This window comes from Marmota marmota, unplaced genomic scaffold (genome assembly GCF_001458135.2).
Source record: "Marmota marmota marmota unplaced genomic scaffold, marMar, whole genome shotgun sequence".
NCBI classification, from domain to species: Eukaryota; Metazoa; Chordata; class Mammalia; order Rodentia; family Sciuridae; genus Marmota; species Marmota marmota.
In genome coordinates, this window is record NW_025999869.1 from 22,435,281 (window position 1) to 22,458,701 (window position 23,421).

At 37.3% G+C, this 23,421-nt stretch overlaps 1 protein-coding gene across 3 annotated transcripts in view; it reads left to right on the top strand.

The window, feature by feature from the left end:
• Positions 1 to 23,421, top strand: part of Cdc42se2 (CDC42 small effector 2) — a 62,188-nt gene that overhangs the window by 32,003 nt on the left and 6,764 nt on the right. For all 3 annotated transcript variants that reach the window (XM_015492722.2, XM_048783165.1, XM_015492723.2), the window contains exon 3: positions 21,553 to 21,654. In XM_015492722.2, the coding sequence (XP_015348208.1) occupies positions 21,553 to 21,654 (102 nt within the window). The remainder of the gene's footprint in view (positions 1 to 21,552; positions 21,655 to 23,421) is intronic.

Consider the following 23,421-nt stretch of genomic DNA (forward strand, 5'->3'; position numbering starts at 1 on the left):
ACTTTTTTTTTTTTTTTTTTTTTTTTTTAATTTTTTATTGTGGGTTGTTCAAAACGTTACAAATTTCTTGGCATATCATATTTGACACTTTGATTCAAGTGGGTTATGAACTCCCCTATTTTCTTATTCTACTTTAATAATTTAAAGTTTCTTACATTTAGCTCTTTGATCAATACAGAATGGAAGATGAACTTTAATGTGGTGTGAGGGAGTCTGAAACTTTTTACATGCTAATCAGATATCTTAAAAACAGTTTATTAATGGCACTGCCATACTGTTTTGTGTGTGTGCACACACGTACTAGGGTTCAAACACAGGTTCTTGTTCGTGCTAGCTAAGCTGGCCTCCTGTACTGCCATTTTCTCTATGAACACGTCTCTGATGGATCTGAGAAGAGTTTTGGTTGTTGGTTTTTTCCTCCATCATTATGCCCAGGTAGGTCTCACACCTATTAGCTCAAGATATCCTTCCTGGGCTGGGGATGTAGCTCAGTGGTAGAGCATTTGCCTAGCACATGTAAGGCAAATCCTCAGCACCACATAAAAATAAGTAAATAAAAAAATGTTTATTCAGCCTCTTGAGTAGTTGGGGCTAGGTATGTAGCATCATGCCTGGCTTCTCATACTGTCGGGTTTTTTTGGTAGTTGCAGATGGAAAGCATTTATTTATTTACTTATTTATTTATTTTTATTCATTTATTAATTAGTTATGTGGTGCTAAGGACCAAACCCAGTGCCTCATACCTCAAGTGCTCTGCCACTGAGCTACAGCCCCAGCCCCTCCTATACTGTTTTTTTTTATTGTTTTTAGTTGTACATGAACACAATACCTTTTTGTTTTATTATTTATTTTTATGTGGTGCTGAGGATCCAGCCCAGTGCCTCCCACATGGCAAATGCTCTACCACTGAACTACAACCCCCCAGCCCCCCATACTGTTTTTTTTTTTTGAGAGAGAGAGAGAATTTTTTAATATTTATTTTTTAGTTTTCGGCGGACACAACATCTTTGTTTGTATGTGGTGCTGAGGATCGAACCTGGACCGCACGCATGCCAGGCGAGCGCGCTACCGCTTGAGCCAAATCCCCAGCCCCATACTGTTTTAATTGTTATCATTACCTAGTATGTTTTGCTTTCATAGGGAAGTCTTTTTTGACTGTATTGGTAATGTCTTTTTGTTGTTGTTGTTGTTGTTGTTGTTTTGTTTTTTGGGAAGGTGGATTATGATTACATGTTTCCTCATTATGTTATTTTTCATATTTTTCTTCATATGAGATACTGCATAATGCATATTTTATTTTTTATTTATTTGTTTGCTTCTTTTTGGGTAGCAGGGATTGAACTCAGGGGCACTCAACCACTGAGCCACATCTCCAGCCCTATTTTGCATTTTATTTAGAGACAGGGTCTCACTAAGTTGCTTAGTGCCTCGCTTTTGCTGAGGCTGGCTTTGAGCTCACTATTCTCCCGTCTCAGCCTCTGGAGCTGCTGAGATTAGAGGTGTGTACCACTGCGCCTGGCCATATTTTAAAATCTTATGGCTGTTTTTAAGATTGCATTGAGTTGAGAGGAATTAGGTAGAAATTGACATGTTTTGAATTTTTAGTAATCCCACAGAAAGGCATGGCTTATATCTTCATTTATGTAGACCTTTTATGTTCTTTTAGTGAAGTTTTTAAAAAAATTTTTTTGATAGTTGTAGATGGACAGTGTATTTATTTTATTTGTATGTCTTTATTTTATTTGTTTTATTTTTATATAGTTGAACCTAATGCCTCACATTGTGCTAGGCAAGCACTCTGCCACTGAGGCACAGCCCCAGTTCCTTTCTTAGTGAAGTTTTAAGATTAAGATTTCGTCATATTAGTTTGCACATTTCTTGTTAGATTTGTTGTAGATGTTTTATGGATTTTTATTCTGAATTTCTGTTTTTCTGTTATTTTTCCTAATTACTAGTTTGTAGGAAGCTCACCATTTCTAAGTGCTATTTTTTTTATCCAGACTCATTAAAACACTTAAATGAGTTTAATAGTACTTTAATTGATTCAATTTGTCCTCTAAATATTTCCAGATAGTGATTGTTTTAGTTGTTTCTGATATCTAAGCCTTTTCTCCTTCATTATCTGGGACCTGCACTATGACATCAAATAGTGTTAGCAATAGTTGAATATTCTTGTTTAACCTGACTTTAATAGGAAAAATCCTAATACTTAATCATGAAATGAAAGAATATCTTTGGGCATTTTAATGACTGCACATACATATCAGTTATTGTGTATAGTTTATAATATATGGTATCATCAAAGAATGTGTTTTTAACACTGTTTTTAAAACGTTTGTGAGACATTTGAGTCCTCTTACCACATGTTTTGGAAGGTGGGTATGCCTTGTAATTTTATGTTGAACATGACATATAGGATGAAAGGAACCAAGGTAAATGATCCTTTAGTGTGAGGTTTTATACCTGTCTGGCTATAGGTTAGGCCCTTATACTATTTGGTATAGCTGTAGGTGTCAGAGGATAAAATTTCCTCCAGTGTTCTTGTTTTGGCCTCCTTTGTCTTCGGGTTTTCCTTGAGACCTCTTCTTAAATAAGGTGTGGGTGTTTAGTTGTTTCATTTGTAATCCGTTATTCAGGAGCCCTGTAGATGTGGTTGTAAGGTGTAGGGAGAGGAGCATTACATAGTGCTAAGATTAGATCTCATTCTGAGTGAGCCTGGGCCACTGAACTATGACTTCCACGGAGTGCTTCTCAGTTTTTTTCCCCCCTAATCTCTTAGGTGACACAAAAGAGACTAGAAAGGATTAGAGATGAGCATTTCCCTTCCCCCAAGGTAGGTAGTTTCTGATAAAAACTCCAGTTGGTTAGGTTTTGGTAAGATAGTTGCTCTTGAGGGCAGGCCTTGTTAAGAACAGATTGCTGTGCCTTATTTCAACATGGCTGTCTTTCACCACTTTTGTTGAAACCCAGGGGATTTTTCTCCTAACTCCATTGCAGGAATCTGGTGCCGTTCTTGATGATGATTACCCCATATGTGTAGGGGTCCCTGCCAGACTGCCTACCCCGCTGGAGTTGTTAATTCTCAAACTTGTCCATATTGAGTTGCCAGCAGTACATCTATTGGAATTCAGGCTTTTGTTCTTTTTTCTTTTTTTTTTTGTAATTTTTTTTTAGTGGTCAGTGAGCATTTATCCACTTATCTGTCTGTCTGTTTATATGTGATGCTAAGAACCAAGCCCAGTGCCTCACACATGATAGGCAAAGTGCTCTACCAATGAGCTACAAACCCAACCATTGAGTTTAGGCTTTCCTACTTAAGTACTAGAACCTGTGGCAGCTTCTGCTGTGGTAGTTTGTGACTGTACCCACCACCTGTCTCTTCAAGACATCCCTTTGGAACAGCCATTTTCTCTATGAACATGTCTCTGGTGGATCTGAGAAGAGTTGTTGGTTTTCAATTTGTTCAACACTTGTATGGATAGAAGTGATGATTTCCAAATGTCTTATGTGCCAGACAGTCAGTCTGCCAGAGGTCAGATTGCCATAGTTTTAAAGATTGATTGATTTATTGCCAGTTATCACAGTAAAGTAAATTATATTCAGGAATGTGATAGAGGTATACTATATTCGCTCATAGCTAAAATAGACACATTAGGAATTAAGTAGCTGGAGCATGAGGCCTTGAGGTTATATATATCAGAAATACATTTTCTTCACAGAAAGACATTGCAATTGAGTGTTTTGCATACCACATTTAACATGTCAGTTATTTTTAATAAATACATACTTATGTTAAATATTTCTCCAGATTCCACGGACATCTGATTTCTTTACGTTTTTGACTTCTGAGAAAAAGTACATAGAACTTCACGGGCTGTGTGGTCACTATAATGGAAGAATAATATGCTCTTGGCGTCAGCAAACAGATTTAAAGAATGTCTCTTAAGTTTTATAAAGCCATATGTTTGCTCTTATGGTTGGCAGCATCAAGACTGCTGTTTCGGAAAGCAGATTGTCATCTCTGAAGTTTTCTGAAGTATTTACTGAAGCTGAGTGCTGCATGCCAGCTCTCCTACTCATGTTTTATTACCCCTTGCTCTTGCACATTCCATGTGTGAAAAAGGAACTGCCCAATACTGGGGAGAAAATAGAAAGCATTTTTCTGAGTAGTAGCTTAAGAATCATTTTTCTCTTCCTACTCGTTTATGTTAACACAATACAATACACAGTATAATAGTGTCCAGTGTTTTGAGTCTTAGTAATCCAAAACTTTTTACTTAACTATAAATGCTGAATTGGTGTTGCTAGATACAACTGAAATTTTAAATTAGATGGTTGCTGCCTTGCAGCTACCCAGCTGAGCTACATCTGCCTCCTTTTTATCTTTTATTTTGAGACTAAGATCTTGCTTAGTTGTTGAGGCTCACCTCAAACTTACTATCCTCATTCCTTAGCCTCCCAAGTCTATAGGATTACAGGTGTGCACCACTATGTCTGGTGCAATTTAATTTTTAAAAAAATGAGTTGTCAGCGGACAGCAGTGATAATTTGTGGGGTTAGGAATTGAACCCAGAGCCTCCAATGCTAAGCAAGCACTCAACCACTGAGCTACATCTCTAGCCCAAGGCTTTTAAAATTTGAACTTAATGAAAACTTTTAAACATTTAAAAATAGGCAATAGTATAATGAACCCCATTTCTTAGCTTTGATAATTTCAAGTCTTATCTAATCTTTATCTTGTACCGTCTACTTTTCCCTTTCCTGTATTATTTCAAATTCAAACTCAAATTGTTATGTAACTTTACCAATGAACATTTAGTAATCATCTCTTGAAGATGAGGACTCAAATCAACTGCAATACTGTTAAGATACCAAAAGAATGAGTTTTTTGTTGTTGTTTTGCTTCCAGGGATTGAATCTAGGGGCTCTTGACCACTGAGCCATATACCCAGCTCTTTTTATTTTTATTTTGGGACGGAGTCTTGTTAACTTGCTTAATTTAAAAGGGTTTGTTTTACATGTAAATATACAGTGCAGTAAATTTTTAGGACACAAATATATTGTGAAGTAGTAATTACTCAAGAAATAGGACAAACTCCAGGAGCCTCTGGTGTCCTTTCCAGTTAGATCCTTGCTATGGGTGTAGAACTGTGAACAGTGCTGTTTTGTGTGTTTGTTTGTTTGATTTTCTTTTTCTTTCTCTTTGGGGATTGAACTCAGGGGTACTCTACCATAGAGCTATACTATCCCAGTCCTTTTTATTTCCTATACTATTTTATTTTGTGCATTTGTAGCCTGGAGATTGTGTGTGTGAATTTCTGGCTCTAAAATTACTGGCTCTAAAGTTTAAGGATGTTCACTTTTATCATGAAGACCATGTTGTTTAAAAATTTGGTGTTACCATTTACATTCCCAACGGCAATTTGAATGTTTCATTTTGACATATCCTCATCAACATATGGTATTTTCATACTTTAAAATTTTTATAATTAGGGGAAGACTAGTAATATCTCTTTGAAGTTTAGTTTTGTATTGTCTTGCATTTTAATATGAGAGTTGACAATAATACTGGCTTAGATTTTTAAGCCCCAGGGTTATAAACAAAGAGATTTCTTGAAATAAAATTCCCTAGTTGAGCCCTTCTACACTTTTGTTCTTCAGCGTATTCCATTTATGTTATAGTAAAAGATCAGTCTTTCACATTCTTCTAAAGATATTTAGACAAATCAAAGCAGATTTAAGTGAAGGTATTATGTTATAACATCTTTTCATTTTTGTATTTAGTTTCAAGTATGGTTAAGCATTAATATAATTCATTTTCTACTTTCTGTGTTTTGGTAGCTCTTGTAGAAATAATTAATAGCCCACAGGTCAGTCTGAATTGGGAGACCTTAAAATGATGAAAAGTGAAAATAATAGTTGTAGTTTTTTTTTTCCCTTCTATTCTAGCAAAAAAAATTTAGCACAGGTAAGCACATTCCATGTTGTAAACCATTATGGAACATATAATCTGTGATACTTACGGAACAGTCAGCGTGCAACTATAAAGTCAAGAAACACTGATTATATTATCTTAAAATTTTTTTTTAATTTGTTGATAGACTTTTATTTATGTGGTGCTGAGTATTAGATACGGAAAATGACAAACCCCCAAAATAGTGAGACCTTGTAGAAGGGGAGTGGGAAGGAAAGCCATACATTGAGAGCATTGATCCTTTTCCAATACATTCTTTTCCAGTATTAAAACAAACCCTGGGGAAGAGGTGTCCATCAAACCTAGAAAGGCAGTCTCTGGGAAGAGGCCAAAGCATTAATCTTTCCATAAACAAATCCTTTCCAGATACCAACCACTGACCTCAGGCCCTCCATCAGGTCCAGTAACATAAATCCCAGAGACTGACTGCTGACCCTAGAGTTCCTCCCATTTCACCCAGTGAAACAGACCCCAAATTCCTGAGTGCTCAAGCTGACATGCTCATTAATTAAGTCACCTCTCAGTATAATCTACATAAGCCCAGTCCCTTCATTTGTTCAGTGGCTCATTTTCCACCAGGAAGGTGGGTTCATTCCCCTAGGTGTAATCCTGTTTCTCAATAAAGGCTGAAATGATCTGTGAAGTTTGCGTCCAGCCTGGTCTCTTTGTTCTAACACTGAGCATTGAACCTAGTGCCTCACACATGCCAGGCAAGTGTGCCACCGCTGAGTCCCAGCCCTAGCCCCAGCCCTAGCCCTAGCCCTGATTATGTCATCTTTGTTATGACAAAAACAATTATCTTGAAAAGGAAAAGAAACAAAACTCAAGAAAAAACTTTTTAGAATGGTGGGGAGGCCCAGGCCTCTTACTCCAGTGACTTGGGAAGCTGAGGCAGGAGGATTGCAAATTCAAAGCCAGCCTCAGCAATGGTGAGGTGCTAAGCAACTCAGTGAGAAACCCTGTCTCTAAATAAAATACAAAATAGGGCTGGGTATGTGGCTCAGTGGTTGTACTCCTGAGTTCAATCCCCAGTGCCCCCACACCCCCAAATGAGTTGTGGATATGGTTCAGTGGTGAAGTGACGACCCTCCCCCCCCCAAAAAAAAAAAAAAAAACTTTTTGATAAACAGAAAGAAAAAAAGCTGGGCTGGGGCTTGGCTGTAGCACACATGCCTAGCATGTGTGAGGTACTGGGTTCGATTCTCAGCACTACATTTAAATAAATAAAGATCTATCAACAACTTAAGAAAAAAGCTAATGTCAAATAATTTTTTAAAATATGATTATTAAGGGGCTGGGGAAATAGCTTAGTTTGTAGAGTACTTGCCTCGCATGCACAAGGCCTTGAGTTCAGTCCTCAGCACTACCAAAAAAAACCCTAAATGCTTATTAAATAAGCCCCACTTTTTTTTAATTGTTGTTGTTCTGTAAATCCATTGTGGTGTATCCTTAAGTTCATAAACTTTGTCATCTAAAAGTGTTAAATGGAGTCTCTTGAACTATTAAGTGTCAGGTTTCTGAATACCAAACATTTCTTAAAAGATCTACTGTTCGCAAATTATCTTGCCACATTTGGGAGATTGTTGTGCTTATTTAGAAAGCACAGCCTTTATTTACAAGTTCTGTCTTGTGAGAATGGTGTGAAGATCAGCATCATTTTATAAGGTCACAGAATTCTTAAAATGACTAAAATACAGTTGCTTCTATAACACCAACAGCATAGAATTTTTTTTCCTTGGATCTTATAAGAAACCTAGACATTGAAAGAACGAAGAGGATTAAGTCTTTATGTTTAGAGAAGGATGAGTGGATCTCATTTGACCTTGGTGTATTCAAATAAGAATGAAGGGAATACTGGTAAGGAACTCCAATTTTATTCATTTTAAATTAGTAGAAGGAAGGAGAGCTCAAGGTAATGCTTTGGTATAGAAAATAAAATGTTTATGGCACATGTGTAATTTGTCACTAAAGACAAGTTAGGCTTAAGTATTATGTGGGACTAAGTAATGTAGTATTTTTTAATAATTATCTGGGGCTGATATTTTATGATTCTATAGCATACTGAACATTTAATATAATTTTTGCAGTGCTGGGGATTGAACCCAGGGTCTCTTTAATGCTAGGCAAGCACACTCCCACTTAGCTACACCTGTAGCGTCATGTACTGAACATTTTAAAAGCACTTTTTAAGAATCTTGTTCATTTGAAATGCAAACATATGGTAAAAACTATTTTGCTTTTCACTCTTTTCTGCCTTAAGCATAATTATAACAAGTAGGGATTATTGTAGATAACTTTATTGACAAATTCCAGCAGAGATCACAGCTCTTTTCAAGTACTAAGTAATTTAAAGTTTGGTCAGGTCTCTTATTGCCTTTATACTTAGTAAAAATTCTTAGATATTTCTAGGACTTGCGATTCATCTACTTTTGCAGATTTGGCTTTCTTTTAGTTCCTTAGAAAGTTTTTTTGTTCTTATTTGTTTATTTCTATGGTCCTGAGAATTGAACCTAGCACCTTGCTCATGTTAAATAAGTACTCTATCATTGTACTATACGCATAGTGGTAACTTTTGTTTGTTCATATTCTTTTGTTTAGTAGGGGGGATATCGTTTTCTTTTCATCTATGTCCTATTTTTATTTCAGTATTTTTTTAAATATTTTTTTTTAGCTGTAGATGGACACAATATCTTTATTTGTTTGTTTGTTTATTTATTTATTTTTATGTGGTGATGAGGATTGAACACATGGCCTCATACATGCAAGGCAAGCGCTCTACCACTGAGCCACAACCCTAGCCCCTATTTCAGTATTTTTTGAAAGGTTGTTTTTGCCACTAAAATGTAAATTATCATTTGCCATTTTTATTGACCTTCTAAATTAAAATGCATTCATATATAACAATGGGATGTATGACGTGGTTCCCATTTCCTCTTTTGTATTTTCTCTTCCTTGTTACTCTTTGATTTTGGCCTGTCTAGGTAGTAGTTTTGTGATGTCTTCACTAGGATTTTTTTTTTTTTAAGATTTTTTAGTTGTAGATGGACACAATACTTTTATTTATTTATTTTTATGTGGTGCTGAGGATCAAACCCAGTGTCTGACACATGCTAGGCAGTCACTGTACCACTGAGCTATGTCCCCAGCCCCTTCACTGGGATCTTAATGTTGTAGAAGTACTTCTGTATGTCTCTGTCCTGTATGTATACATATGCATATATTAAAAAGTTAAGATATTGGAAATGGTATTACCTATCTGTTCATCATGTTTGTAGGATAAGTCTACAAAGAATCTCTTTGCCTTAAGAAAAAATATTATGAGATGCCATTTTCTTAACTACCTTAAGAGCAGATAAAATTAGTAAGAAAGAAACCTAAGACAGATAAATGTACTTTCAGTAGTATTTAGCTATGGGAAATGGTTTCAAAATGTAGATATGGAAAACCAAACAAGTTTTTTTCTCTTCATGTGAGGTCCAATTCTGTTGGCTTTAGTGTTCAGATATTGATTGGTATGATTTCCAGTGCCAGTACTTATTTACTTTTGATCTTGAGGAAGTTAATTGAACCTCTGCAAATGGGAATAATCTTGCTTCTCTTACAGAATTCAATGTATTTTTTAATGTTTATTTTTTAGTTTTGGGTGGACACAATATCTTTATTTTATTTTTATGTGATGCGGAGGATTGAACCCAGTGCTTCACGCATGCTAGGCAAGCGCTCTACTCTGAGCCATAACCCCAGCCCCAAATTCAGTGTATTAAAGTGGGTAATAGATTAAAGTAAGATTAATTTATGTAAGTGCTTATCATATATATTTTTATGGATATTGAACTGATAAATTATAATTTCCTCTGATTTTAAATATATTTGTTGTTTTTGCTTTGTTTTTTGTTTTTGATTTTATCTCCATTGGTTATTTCCCCTTCCCCCATTCCCCATTGGTTATTTTTAAGCACATTGTATTTGAAATGAGCAGGATCATCAGATTTGCAAAAGTTGGTCTCTTACCAGAAGTATTTTGTTTTGGTTTGGTTTGGTTGTCACTTGCCACAAAGAGAGATACAGTTGTCTCATGTAAAAGGATGTTGGGGTTGGGGGAAAATACACACACACACACACACACTCTCTCTCTCTCTCTCTCTCACACACACTCTCCCTGCCCCCCCCCAAACCCCACTTTATATAACATTAGAGTTAAAAAAAAAGGGGTCATAAACAGTAAAACCCACGAAAAAGAGAATGGCAAAAAGAGGTAACCATGGATAAGAGATAATAGAAACCAGTTAGACGGTAGAGTGGAATGGATTTAGCCGAGTACAGCCACAACCTCATTGTACAGAGGCGCATATAGATCAGAAGCACGTCAGCACTCTGTCTGCCTTGTTCTTAGAACATCTATATGTTTTGAATCCCTCACACTGGCCTGCAGCAGGTCTGTCTTTGGGGAACAAATTGTTGGCTCTGCAGAAAAGACCTGCTGATATCTGCAGTTGTGGGTTCCGGTACCAAATGGCACCAGGGATTGAACCCAGGGGCACTTAACCACATCCCCAGTTTATTTAGAGACAGGGTCTTGCTGAATTGCTGAGGCTGGCTTTGAACTGGTGATCCTCCTGCCTCAGCCTCTCAAGCTGCTGATTACAGGAGTGCGCTGCTACACCTGGGTTTCTTAAGGAAAAATCGGCTCACCATCTGATTCTTCATTGAGCCCACCATTTAGTGCATACTGAACCTCATTTGGATAGTCTCTAATGTCAGGCATGAGGAAAACTAGAAGAATTAACTGAATAAAAGAATCTGGAGGGAAATAGATAACATAGGGAACAGATAATAATTAAGAACAATATAAGACATGAATAGACTTTAGATGAGTATGATATTGGATCCACTAAACAAGAACAGTGTGGCTAAAAAGGAAAGGATTGAGAGAAAGAACAAATCAATAGCAAGAATCAGTGCATGGAGATAATATGAAAGCTGAAATTAAGAAGTCTGTGATAAAAATGTAAAGTAGTTTTTGTTCCAAAAAGTAAAATAGATACAGAAGTGGAAAGTAGAAGGGAAAAATTAAGAAAATTAGAATGACCTACCTAAGAAGTTCAAAATCTGTCTGATTAGCTCCAAAAAAGAAAAGCATTGAACAAGGAGAATAAATCATCAGATAGTAATATGGCAATGTTTCCAGGCACTTTTTAAAGCTATGAGTTTCTTGGCTGAAGGGCCTGCTGAATTATTTTTTTTTTTTTTTTAAAGCCATACCACCCAGTGTTATTTTTAGACCATCTGGACTAGTCATTTAACTACCTAACCAGTTACACCACAAGATATTTATGGACAATGTTGGAACAATTAATGATGGTTCCATAGAAAGTTAAGCAAAGAAGCAATTCCAACCCAAAACATAGTTCAAGAAATCAATTACAATATACTGCCTAACTCAATTGTGAATAATATTTACATAGAATTACTATAAACACTTCATTTTTCTTTCTCTTTTTTTAAATAGTGAATATTTGAGTGACTTACATGACTTTCTTTAAAACAGAATGAACATTTATTACAGTACAGTGAGTGGCGTGAAGGAAAGGCTCTCAGATTTGCGTTTAGATGTCTGAGAGGCCCTGGCAAGTGTGTATCCCCAGGTACTTTGTTTCGTGTGCCTGCGAAACAAGTGATCACAAGCTTAGTGGTTTAGATCATCATCTTACATCATATTTTTTTTGTGCATTATAAATGGTGTTTTACCAACCACTGAAATTAGTTGTCTTGTGCATAAAACACTGCAAACTTGTATATATAGTATACAGAAACAATTTTAGATGGACCCATAGTGACAGAAATTTCTAGTGTAAAGAAAAATGTATTTGAAATGTATTTGAAAAGCCATTTCAAATTATTGTTTTTTGGGTTTTTTTTTTTTTGTTGTTGTTGTTGTTGTTTTACCTACTTTGGACTTCAGTTTTCATTCTTGGAATATGTGACTTAAACCAAATACTAATTTTAAGTAGAAGAGAAAAAAGAACCCTTTGTTTACTTCACATTTCTCCTGAGAAATGAGAACAGCTGGTTTCTTCAGTTTTGCTTTTAGTAATTTTGTTTCTGAAAAGATCACTATAGATTTGCCTAGAGATTCCTTTTAAAAACCAATTTTGGGACCTCTTGCAAACTTCTCATCTGTTACAAGCTGCAGAATTTATATGGAGTTGGAAAAGGTCGATTATCTACTAAACTCCAAAGGGTAAAATAGAGTACTCACTTAGATTTGGATTTTAAACCTATTACCATAACCCGCCTATTTACTTATAAATATTTCCAGCGTGAAATATCTTTCCATTTTGTGCTTTTTTAAAAAAAGTATCACCTGAGGGCTGCTGCTGGGATTTCAGAGTAAGAAAGCTCTGTAAGCCAGAGAGGTAGAATTATTTATTTTTTCCACAAAAAAATATAGTATAAGGGGCTAGGGCTGGGGCTCAGCGGTAGACTTGCCTGGCATGTGTAAAGCACTGGGTTCGATTCTCAGCACTGCATATAAATAAATAAAATAAAGGCCTATCAACAACTAAAAATATATGTATATATTAAATTTATATAAAGAAAGCTTATTAGCAAGTTTATTCTGAGGTTTTGATGTAAATATGAAAAGTTAGCATTCCGAGTAAGCTACTCAAGTTTTTATGGAGCAGATTTTTTTTCAATCTCTGCAGTATATTACATGTTTCTCTTGCATTTGTCTGTTAACATTAATCAGGAATTTTTTTATTATAGTCTTTGAAATCAGACTTCCACTTGGAGTTTACCAGGTCTCATTACCACCCAGGGAAAGGCAGGGTCTGGCTTCTTTAATATCTGTGTCCAGGGCACTGTTGACTTTCACTCTTGATTCTTTGCTCATTGGCTTCTTTCCTTCTACAAGGAGATTTTTTTTTTCTTCTTCTACTTCTTCATAGGAAACATGGTTTCCCTTAGCTCTGGGTTAACCATTCTAGTTTATGACCACAAAAAAGAGAAGGCTTCTTCCCACTTGAGCCTTTCCCAATGTAGAATTCTAGCCCCAATTATGTCTTATGTGGTGATGATTGTGAGTGCCGTGGTTGGAGCCTATCTGAATCATATTGTTGGGGCTGGAAGAGCTTGGTTTCCCCTGAGAAAAAGAGGGAGGCTGCTTTCTCCAGGAGCAACACAGTATGCGGAAATAGTACGTGCCCATTGTAAAGATCTGAGGCTATTTATGCAAAAGAACAGAAATGAAATCTCAGTTGGTCATTTTGGTAAAAATATTATAGCTGCCTTAAATTTTTTTAGAAGTATAAAAATCCATTATTCATTGTAGGTCTGGAATTACCCTAAACTGTGTAGGTGTTAAAATTTTAGGTGCAAAAAAGAAGAAAAAGCTAGCTGGACATGGTGATGCATGCCTGTAGTCCCACCAACTGAGGAGAATCGCAACTTCAAGGCCAGCTTCAGCAATTTAGAAAGAGCCTGTCTCAAACTAAAAAAAAATAAGAAAGAATGTGGTTAGGGGTAAAGTGCCCCTCGGTTCAATCCCTAGTACCCTCCCCATTTAAAAAAAATAATCTAAAGAATATATTATCACAGATTTAAAATTAAGGATATATTCTCTAGACAACTCTTAGTAAACAATAATTTTGAATGTCAAAGACTTAAATCTCTTTGCCAAATACATTATTAACTTTGAAGCTCTTTCATATCCTATTGGTAGAACAAAGTGAAAAAGTCATAGCTTGGAGACTTGTTGCTAGTTATATACCTTCAGCAGGGTTCCTGGGACCAGGCTGTGTAAGCTCTTAGCTATTTCCTTTTTTCTTTTTCTTTTCTAAGAATTTAACCTTTATTTATTTTTATTTTTTGTGTGATGCTGGGCATTGAATCTAGGTCCTTGTGCATGGGAGGCAGGCACTCTACCAAGTGAGCTATATATCCCCAGCCCTTAGCTGTTTCTTTTGATGTATGTGCCATATTAAGTTAATTTGGAATTTGATATGAAAAATGATAAGCAAAGGGTAGAAGCTTCCTGTAAATCTTAAGTAGTCAATTTACTTTGAGTAATGTATTGGAACTTCATTTTGCTACTATTTACAAAGTATAACATAGTATAATCTACATTTTATCTCCAGAGCTGGTCTGACTCAGCAGTAAAGAGCACAGATGGGAGATGGGCTAGGCCACCACTGATGCTTGTAAATAGGGACATATCATTCAGGAATCTCTCTGTGTAATCATCAATTTTCAAATTGCATGGTAAAACCATGAACCATGACTCACACTTGAAGTGTGTTGTGGAAAACTTGGTTAGGGCCAAAGGTAAGGAATGAAAATGGTAAGAAACAGATCATAGGAGGCAAGGAAGGTGTTGAAGTCAATTTCCTGTCTCCAGTCTATGAAATACAAATAGGTGCCCTATTTATTTATTTGTTGACAAAAGTAATTTGATTTTTTAAAAATTGAGAACATTAGTAAACTAATGGTCACTGTATTTTTAATGAAAAGAATCATGTAACCTGATGACTTTTCAAATAATTAAAACATCAAAATTTGAAAACTTTATTCCAGGTCTACAACAGATGAACGAATGAAGACTTGAGTAAGGAATGGCCAGGAGATGTCAAGAGAGAGTTTGCCAGAGATCCCAGATTTAAAGGGAATATTAAAACATTAAAAATGCAATTCGAGATGCTATTGAATGATTCAGTTCATGTATTTAAAGTTCTTAGAACTGTTCCTAGTGTCTAGTCAGCACTCCTAAGTATTAAGCATTGTTGTTTTAAAAATACTCAGCTGTTAGATTTGGGGCCAGTGTTGCTAAACCATTGAGCTGTCAGTTTCTTTTGGAATCTCATTAGACATTCCAGCCCCCTCCCCATACCTAGATCTAAAATTCTGCTACTGGAGCTCTCAGCACCAGTGTTTTAAAAACCTTCCAGGGATTTTGATGTACCCTATGGTTTGCAAATCACTGCTTTAGAGGTTCCATCTAATATGACAGTTAAAACAGTAGTGACAGTTGAAGCTCCTCTGTAGGGACAACAGTATTTCTGTGAATCAGAGAAAAACCAGCAGATAAATATTTTTTTAAGCAGAAATATAAACTTCATTAGAATTGGCATTACTAGGAATTGAATCCAGGGGCACTTTATCACTGAGTCATGTGTATTCTAATCTTGAAATTGTGAATTATCTTGAGCTTGTAGTTCATGGTTTCATATATACTTTGACTATCACTATGTTTTTCTCAAATTGGAAATATTCTCTGGCATCTCTGGATGTCCCCTGGGACACCTTGACATAGTTCGGAAGTTATGAACTTAATTTGATATAATTTACAGATGGGAGAATGAGTTACACAATTAACTTCTGTAGGTCAGAGTTGAGTCAGTAGCATATATAGTTTGTCCAGATCAGCATAAATAATTGCCATTTTTTTACCCTGACAGCACGAGCTTCTTTCCACTGCCCGGGTGGCAGTATGTTTTATTCTTTCCCTCTGTCTTCTTCACTATCTCGGGCCATATCTGCCTGATGCTCACGAGGATCCTCAAGCTGGACCTCACTTGCTCTCCAGTGGTGTGTGTTTTGCTCATTAAGCTACCCAGAGAGTAGTCTTAGAGGAAGTTTTACCTTTTGAATGTTTTCTAGACTCTGCAAGTGATGCATATTCGTAAAATGTAAAGGGAAGCACAGGGTAAGCAAGATATCTTCTATTAGTATTTTGGAGGCAGACAGGAAGTAAGTAGTGGGTTACTTTAGAAATGTAAAACCTGGGCAGAAATGAGAACAAGATTAAGTTCTGGAAAAAAAATTAATTTTTAAAAGATTTTTTTTTAAAAAGATGAAGTTCTGATGGATGTTAGACATGGAATAATAAGTTTATGCCTGTGTCATACTGCTTTTACTAGTACACAATAAATAAGCTTTTATGTAAAGTTGTAAGAGTATCAGGAAAGCACGAGTTGAATCTTTTTTTTTTTTTAAACTTTTCTATTAGGAAAAACTTTTCTGTTGGGAAAGTTATCAGACATACATGGAAGTAGAGAGAAGGGAGAATGGAGAAAAGTAAAGAGAAATACAGTACTCATCTAAAATCTAGTCAGTTTCTAAATTTCCCCCATTGTCCCATAAAGGTGGTTTTATAATTTCTCCCCCCTTTGGATTGAGGATTGAATCCAGGAGTGCTTTACCACTGAGCCACATCCCCAGCCCTTTTATTTTTCATTTTGAGACAGAGCCTTTGCTAAGTTGCTGAGCAAACTTGGTGAACCTCTTTTCTTGTCTCAGCCTCCCAAGTTGCTGGGATTATAGGTGTGGTGCCACTGCGCCTGGCAATAATGAGTTTATTGGTATATAATTACACAGAAATGTTATGGAAAGACATGTTGCCTAATCCCCTCTATACTAATAAATGTTTGTGTACCTCTACTCCTTGACCTGTTACAGAATAAAAGAATAACTTTATATTTAAAGTTTTGCAATTATTCCAGTGGCTGGCAGTCTTAATAAAGTTCCCTATAATGAGAGAAGTGTGTTTCCAGGAAATTTGGTGATTCTTTGCTACTGACAATTTAACATAGAACAGAGCAGAGGGCACAGTTTGCATATTTCCTGTTTTTTGCAGAGGCCTGCCTCTGGAATTCCCCCGTTTGCCCACGATTTACATCTGTGTCTCTGTTGAATTCTTGATACTATTCCTTAAATGTCCACATTGTACCTGAAAAATACTGTATTTTAGGATATTTATACTTAAAATTTTTGTTTTGATTCAAGAATTGTGCTGGGGTCTGAAGAACACCTTGACCTTGGCTATCTTCTTCCCTTCTCTGGAGCCTTATAATGCTGAAAAATCCTTTATTTTTCTTCACCTTCAGGTCTTAATGTTCCTTTCTTTTTGGCCTTTTTTATTAAATCTTTTCACCTGTAGCTGTTGTGGAGTAGCCTTTTAGTTTTTTAATTTTTTTTTTTTTTTTTAGTTGTAGATGGACACGGATACCTTATCTATCTATTTGTTCTTATGTGGTGCTGAGGATCCAACCCTCACTTATGCTAGGCAAGCACTCCGCCCCTGAGTCCCAGCCCCAGCCCTTGGAGATCGCCTTTTAAAACCATCTGATTGTGTCCTCAGCTTTAACTGTCTTTCAGTTACTTCCCATTCTTGGGAAGATAGAAACCTCAGTCCTGTATGCTGTATGCAGACCCGGAGTGATCTGAGTTCGTGCATGTTTCACCACTTTTGTTCTAGGACTCTCCACCCTTCCTATGCTCTAGTGATGCAGCCTTGTTCTAGAACAGCTGTGCTCCTTCCAGCTTGAGGGAAGGAGGGACTGGAAGCTTCTGCATACATATTCCAGATATGGGGTGTTGCTCTCAACTCAGTAAAGTCAAGTTGAAAAATATTCACTATTTTCTGATTTTTAAAGTGGCTATTGAGTAACGGGTCATTGTCATAATAAGAGCTGAAGTCTTCCCATCTTTTGCTTTTCAGTGTGAGAGTATATTTTTGAAACCTGTTTACTTGGCTGCTTTTGAACATCCTCCCTTGGGAATTGCAATGTGTGCTAGAGTGTGTGGTGGCCTGACCGGTATGCTCCAGCATCATCGTGCAGTAACTCAACTATGTGTGGCCATTGTAGCCTTCTGCCAAGTGCCAGACACACCCTTCCAGAGGAAATTCCGCAGATTCAGACCTGTCAGAGTTGCTTCTCTGCAGGTTCACAGGCAGGGGACTAGCTGGACTCCCAGTGGCCTGGAAGTAGGTCTGTTCTCTGCATCGTGCCAGTCCCTTGTTTAAGAGGGCCCTCTGGCTGAGCAGAGTGGCTCTGCACACCAGGAGCAGTTGCCTTTGTGAGTTTGATTTTAGGAAGCCTTAGGAGAAAACTAGTCCTGTAGACGGCAGTGTTTCATGGAACTTAACTGCTGTCCTTTCATTTCCACTGGAATCGACTTCTCTATTCTCACAGGAGTATGCCAAGAACTTAGCAAGCTCCTTCTCTGCTCTTCACTGAGGATCTTACTGGGGAGAAGAACCCAATAATTTGTCTGCCCAGATACTGAGAAAATTCATATTCTCAGATGGTGAAGATACATTTGGATGTGTCTGGACAAATGGCTTCCTAATGAGGCAAATTTAATGGAAACTTAATATCAAGAAGAAAAAAGCACACAACTAGTATTAGCACCTTCTTTTGCTATTTTAATCCTAAAAAAGAGAACTTAGTGTATTTCTTAAGGCTTATTTAAGGAATTATGTTTTATTATCCCAAACAAGACGAGTGTGCAGTGATCTATGTTGAGTAGGGTGAATGGAAATAGACAAACTCCAAATTAGGGAAAAGGTGAGAAATAGGGCATAAGAAACCAGTGTGTTGCCAGGGTGTAGCACCCCAGGTCAGATGATGGCTGTGGGCTGTCAAGTCTACCGTCAGGCTTTGTATGAGGCATTTCAAGGGCACCTGAAGCAGCAATATGCACATTAAAGATAGCAAAGAAATAGAAAACTTAAAAAAAAAAAAAATAGACAGGGGGTCCTGGCCCTCTCTTAGCTTTCTGATATCATTTTATTTATTTATTTTATATATACATATATATTTTAGTTGTAGATTAATACAATACCTTTACTTTGTTTATTTGGTGCTAGGGATCGAACCCAGTACCTCACACATGCTAGGCAAGTGCTCTACCACTGAGCCACAACCCCAGCCCCCTGATATCATTTTAATCTGAAAGTTTTATGTGACCCTAAGGAGCAGGGTCCCAGAAGACAGAATGAATTTTTTACTAGTCCTTCTAAGGGACTAAGAAGTAACTGAACTTGGAGAAATTTAATTTGAAATTTGGAGAAATACAGAAAAAAGAGATTTTGTTTCCTAGTGTTACAGACAGTTCATATAGTAAAGCATTTTAAGGGGGAAAATTGAAAAACTTACATACAAATCCTCAAAGAGATTAAAAAAGAGAGAGAGAGAGAGAGAATTTTAATATTTATTTTTTAGTTATTGGCAGACACAACATCTTTGTTTGTATGTGGTGCTGAGGATCGAACCCGGGCCGCACGCATGCCAGGCGAGCGTGCTACCGCTTGAGCCACATCTCCAGACCCTCAAAGAGATTTTTAAAAATATTCTAATAACATAACAAAGAGCTCTTGAAAAATAACCATTAAAGATAAAAGTTGTGCCAGGTACATTGGCACATGTCGGTAATCCCAGCAGTTTGGGAGGTTGAGGCAGGAGGATCACAAGGGTGAGGCCAGGCCTATTTCAAAACAAAAAGGTCTGGAGATGTAACTCAGAGGTAGACAGGCCCTGGGCTCAATCTTCAGTACTGCACATAACAAATAAATAATTTGTGTTGCTACTACTAATAAAATTACTGATCTAGAACTGAGGTCAGCAAACTAATACATGCAGGTCAGTCTAAGCTGCTGCTGCTTATTACAGATGAATTTTGCTGGATCATAGCTGTATTCTTGTGTTTGTGTGTTATCTTAGCTGATTTCATCCTATAGTAGAAGAGTTGAGTCAGAGCAATGATGGAGTCTTCATTGACCTGCAAGCTTAAAATGTTTACCCTCTGGTCTTTAAGAAAAAGTTTGTGGATTCCTGAGGGGATCAAGTTATTTTCCAAAACAAATTATAAAGAGAAAAGAAACTAGGATAATTACACACACACACACACACACGTAAGACAGAACACATGGAACAAAAAAGAAATGTAATGGCATAAAACTCAAAAGATTCAGAAAATGTGTATTCAAATAGAGATGGGCCACCATGTGCTATGCAGAATTACTGGAAGTAAACCCAACAAACTTGAAGATGTCACAATATCATTGCTGAACTCTGAGGAGAAAAATAAATATTTCAGAGGAAAAGCGTCAAGCTTCTTTGGGGCTTCTAATAATAAAAACTAGAGGACAGTAAACAGCACATAATAGCTTCTACAATTAATGTGTGAACTCTCTCCACTTCTGTGAGTTTGTAGACAATCATGTTCTGACCCAAAGGAGCTATTACATGGGACTGTCTTGATGAAATTTTAGAATTATTAGGATCCTGCTTACATTTCAATAAGATGTGGACGTGAAAATACTGTGTTCAACAGCAGCCTAACCCAGTATGTTAGTAACTTACCTTAGTGTTGAGGCAAGCTGCAGTCTTGCAAACATTATACTCTTGGAAGTCAGTTGGGGTAAGTGGTGACCAGCTGTGCCAGCAAGCCCCTCCCAATTAGAGTGCGGTATCTGAGGCATCAAGGAAAGCTTGGAACTGATCTAAGAGAACCATCTCTAGAAAGATAGCTGGTCAGTGAAACACAGCAGCAGGATAAGAAAATGTCTCTAATGAGAGAGTGAGTGGGGATGTTGGTGGGAGGAAGGACAGCAATTGGAGGCTGTTCACAGAGAAACAAGGTCGAGAACCCTGTAAGAAGTGGTTGTCAACAATTAACGACAGTCATTAAACCCCAGCCTCATTGAGTTTCCTTCTGGGCCAGAACAGACCAGAAAACTGAATGGACTGCCTCCCAACCCCAAGACAGCTGAATGACACACTCATTTTAGTGGGGAAAGGTAGCTGGGCATAATCTCTAATAGCCATCAAAGTTTTGTTTGTGATGAAAGCTAGGAAATTAAGTTTAAAGTCAGTGTTGTGTGCAATTCATGTATTCTTTGCTAACAGTAATGGTGACTGATGAAAATTTTACATTTTGTCACATTTTTTAAATGTATTTTAAACTGATACTTTAAAAATGTAAAAATTGAGCATGTTGATGGGGTAACAGTTAATGTTGGATACATGTATACATTGCCTGATGTTTAATCAGATTAAATATTTATCTCCTCAAATTTCTATCATTCCTTTATGGTGAAATCTTTCAAAATCCTTTCTTCTACCTGTGCTAGGTATGGAACCCAGGGCATCAGGCATGCCAGGCAAGCATGAGTTCACCCCCAGCCCTCTTCGAGCTTTTTGATCTCATTTTTTTAAAGAATCAAATTTAAAGCCAGGTACAGTGGCGCATGCCTGTAAACACAGCAGCTTGGAAGCCTGAGACAGGAGGATCGTGAGTTCAGAGCCATCCTCTGTAATTTAACAAGGCCCTAAGCAACTCCACAAGACTCTGTCTCTAAATAAAATATAAAAAAGGGCTGGGGATGTGACTCAGTGGTTAAGTGCCTCTTGGTTCAATCCTCAGTCCAAAAAAAAAAAAAAGTGTTATGATTGGGGTTTTGGGCTGTTTTGAGATGCACTTCCCCCAATCTGTTTTACAGCTCCTGCACATTGCCCATCTGTCATGAAAAAAAGAAAACACGTAATGTAGTTATGGATGGAATGGCCCAAAGTTCAAAATAATAACCCATTATTTTGCTTTACGTGTGTGTGTGTGTGTGTGTGTGTACTAGGGATTTAATAAGAATTGTGGTCATCTAAGTTAGGTGTTTTTGTGTTGTAGAAAAATTTATGATATTACTAAGCAAAGTCATTTACCCATAGTCTAAGAATCTGTTGTAAGCTTCTTTTTAGTAAGATCATTTTCTCAATACATTGTTTCCCATATTGTTTTAGAAAAGACGACGACGGATTGACCGAAGCATGATTGGAGAGCCAACCAACTTCGTACACACTGCTCATGTAGGATCAGGAGACCTGTTCAGTGGGATGAATTCAGTAAGTATGTTGGTAGAATGTGCACACAGGGCCTTGGGACATGGTCATGTGATAGATTCATACCCTCCCCCCCTTTTAGGGGATGGGTGGATATAGATACTCAGAATTAAACCGAGGAACACTTTACCACTAAGCAACATCTCCACATTCTCTTTATTTTTTGAGACAGGATCTCACTAAGTTGCCTGGCCTCAAGCTTGCAGTCCGTCTGCCTCAGCCTCCTGAGTCGTGGATCATAGCCATGTACCACCACCATGCCTGGCCTTATTCTTCAGTTTTGTTTTTTTTCTTTTGGGTACCAGGGACTGAACTCAGGGGAACTCGACTGAGCCACATCCCCAGCCCTTTTTATATTTTATTAGAGACAGGACTCACTGAGTTGCTTAGCACCTCACTAAATTGCTGAAGCTGGGTTTGAACTTGTGATCCTCCTGCTTTCACCTCCCAAGCTGCTGGGATTTCAGGCACGCACCACTGCGCCTGGCCTTATTCTTCAGAAAAAAACAGAATGCAGGGACAGCACCAAATGAGGGTTGTTATCAGGCTCAGCCTTCCCTAAGTCTAAGGCCCTCTTTTCCCTGTGTCTAAAGTAAACAGGAGGGCTGGGGATGTGGCTCAAGCGGTAGCGCGCTCGCCTGGCATGCGCGCGGCCCGGGTTCGATCCTCAGCACCACATACAAACAAAGATGTTGCGTCTGCCGAAAACTAACTAAATAAATAAATATTTAAAAATTCTCTCTCTCTCCCTCTCTCTCTCACTCTCTTTTAAAAAAATAAATTATAAATAAGTATTTTAAAAAAATAAAAATAAACAGGAGTCTAGGTGATTTCTGAGTGTTCAGATTGAAAGTCAGAAAGACTTTTATAAAATCAGAATTATGATTCATCGTATTCTGACTGACTGGACAGCACTAACAAAAGACTTAACCAAAGAACAGGGACTTTTACAATAGGTGGATGGGTATCCTGGATACAGCAGACCTTTTTGTGACTTCAGTTACTAGGTAAGCAAAGGAATGACATTTGTAGCTTCCTGAAAAGGAAGTAACTTGTTTGTTTTAAATCTGTAGGAAAAGTACTTTGTTTCACTTTACTGCTTTTATAGAAATGTAAGTGTGTCAGTATTGCTGTCAAAAGTGTCAGTGGGGGCCTGGGGATACAGCTCAGTTGGTAGAGTGCTTGCCTCACATGCACATAGGCTGGGTTCTATCCCCAGCACCAAAAAAAAAAGAACAAAAGTGTCAGTGACTTTGTTTCCTGGATTGACATATTGACATGGAGTTAAAAAACACCATGGAGCGAAAACCTATTACTTTGATTAATATGGTTATTTTTTTAAAAAAATTTATTTTTTAGTTGTAGTTGGACACAATACCTTTGTTTTATTTGTTTATTTTTATGTGGTGCTGAGGTTCGAACCCAGGGCCTCGCATGCGCCAGGCAAGTGCTCTACCGCTGAGCCACAACCCCAACCCTAATATGGTTACTAATATATAATTATGTATCCATGTGTATAGAATGAGTGATTTTAGATTTATTATATGAGGGCTGAGAATTTATCTCAGTTGCTAGAGTGCTTGCCTAGCATTCACAAGGCCCTGAGTTCAATCCCCAGCACCACCACCAAAAAAATAAATAAATAAAAATAAAAGATTTTTGGGCTGGGGATACAGCTCATTTGGTAGAGTATAGAGTACTTGCCTTACATGTACAAGGCCCTGGTTTAATCCCCAGCACCAAAAAAAAAAAAAAAAAAAAAAAAAAAAA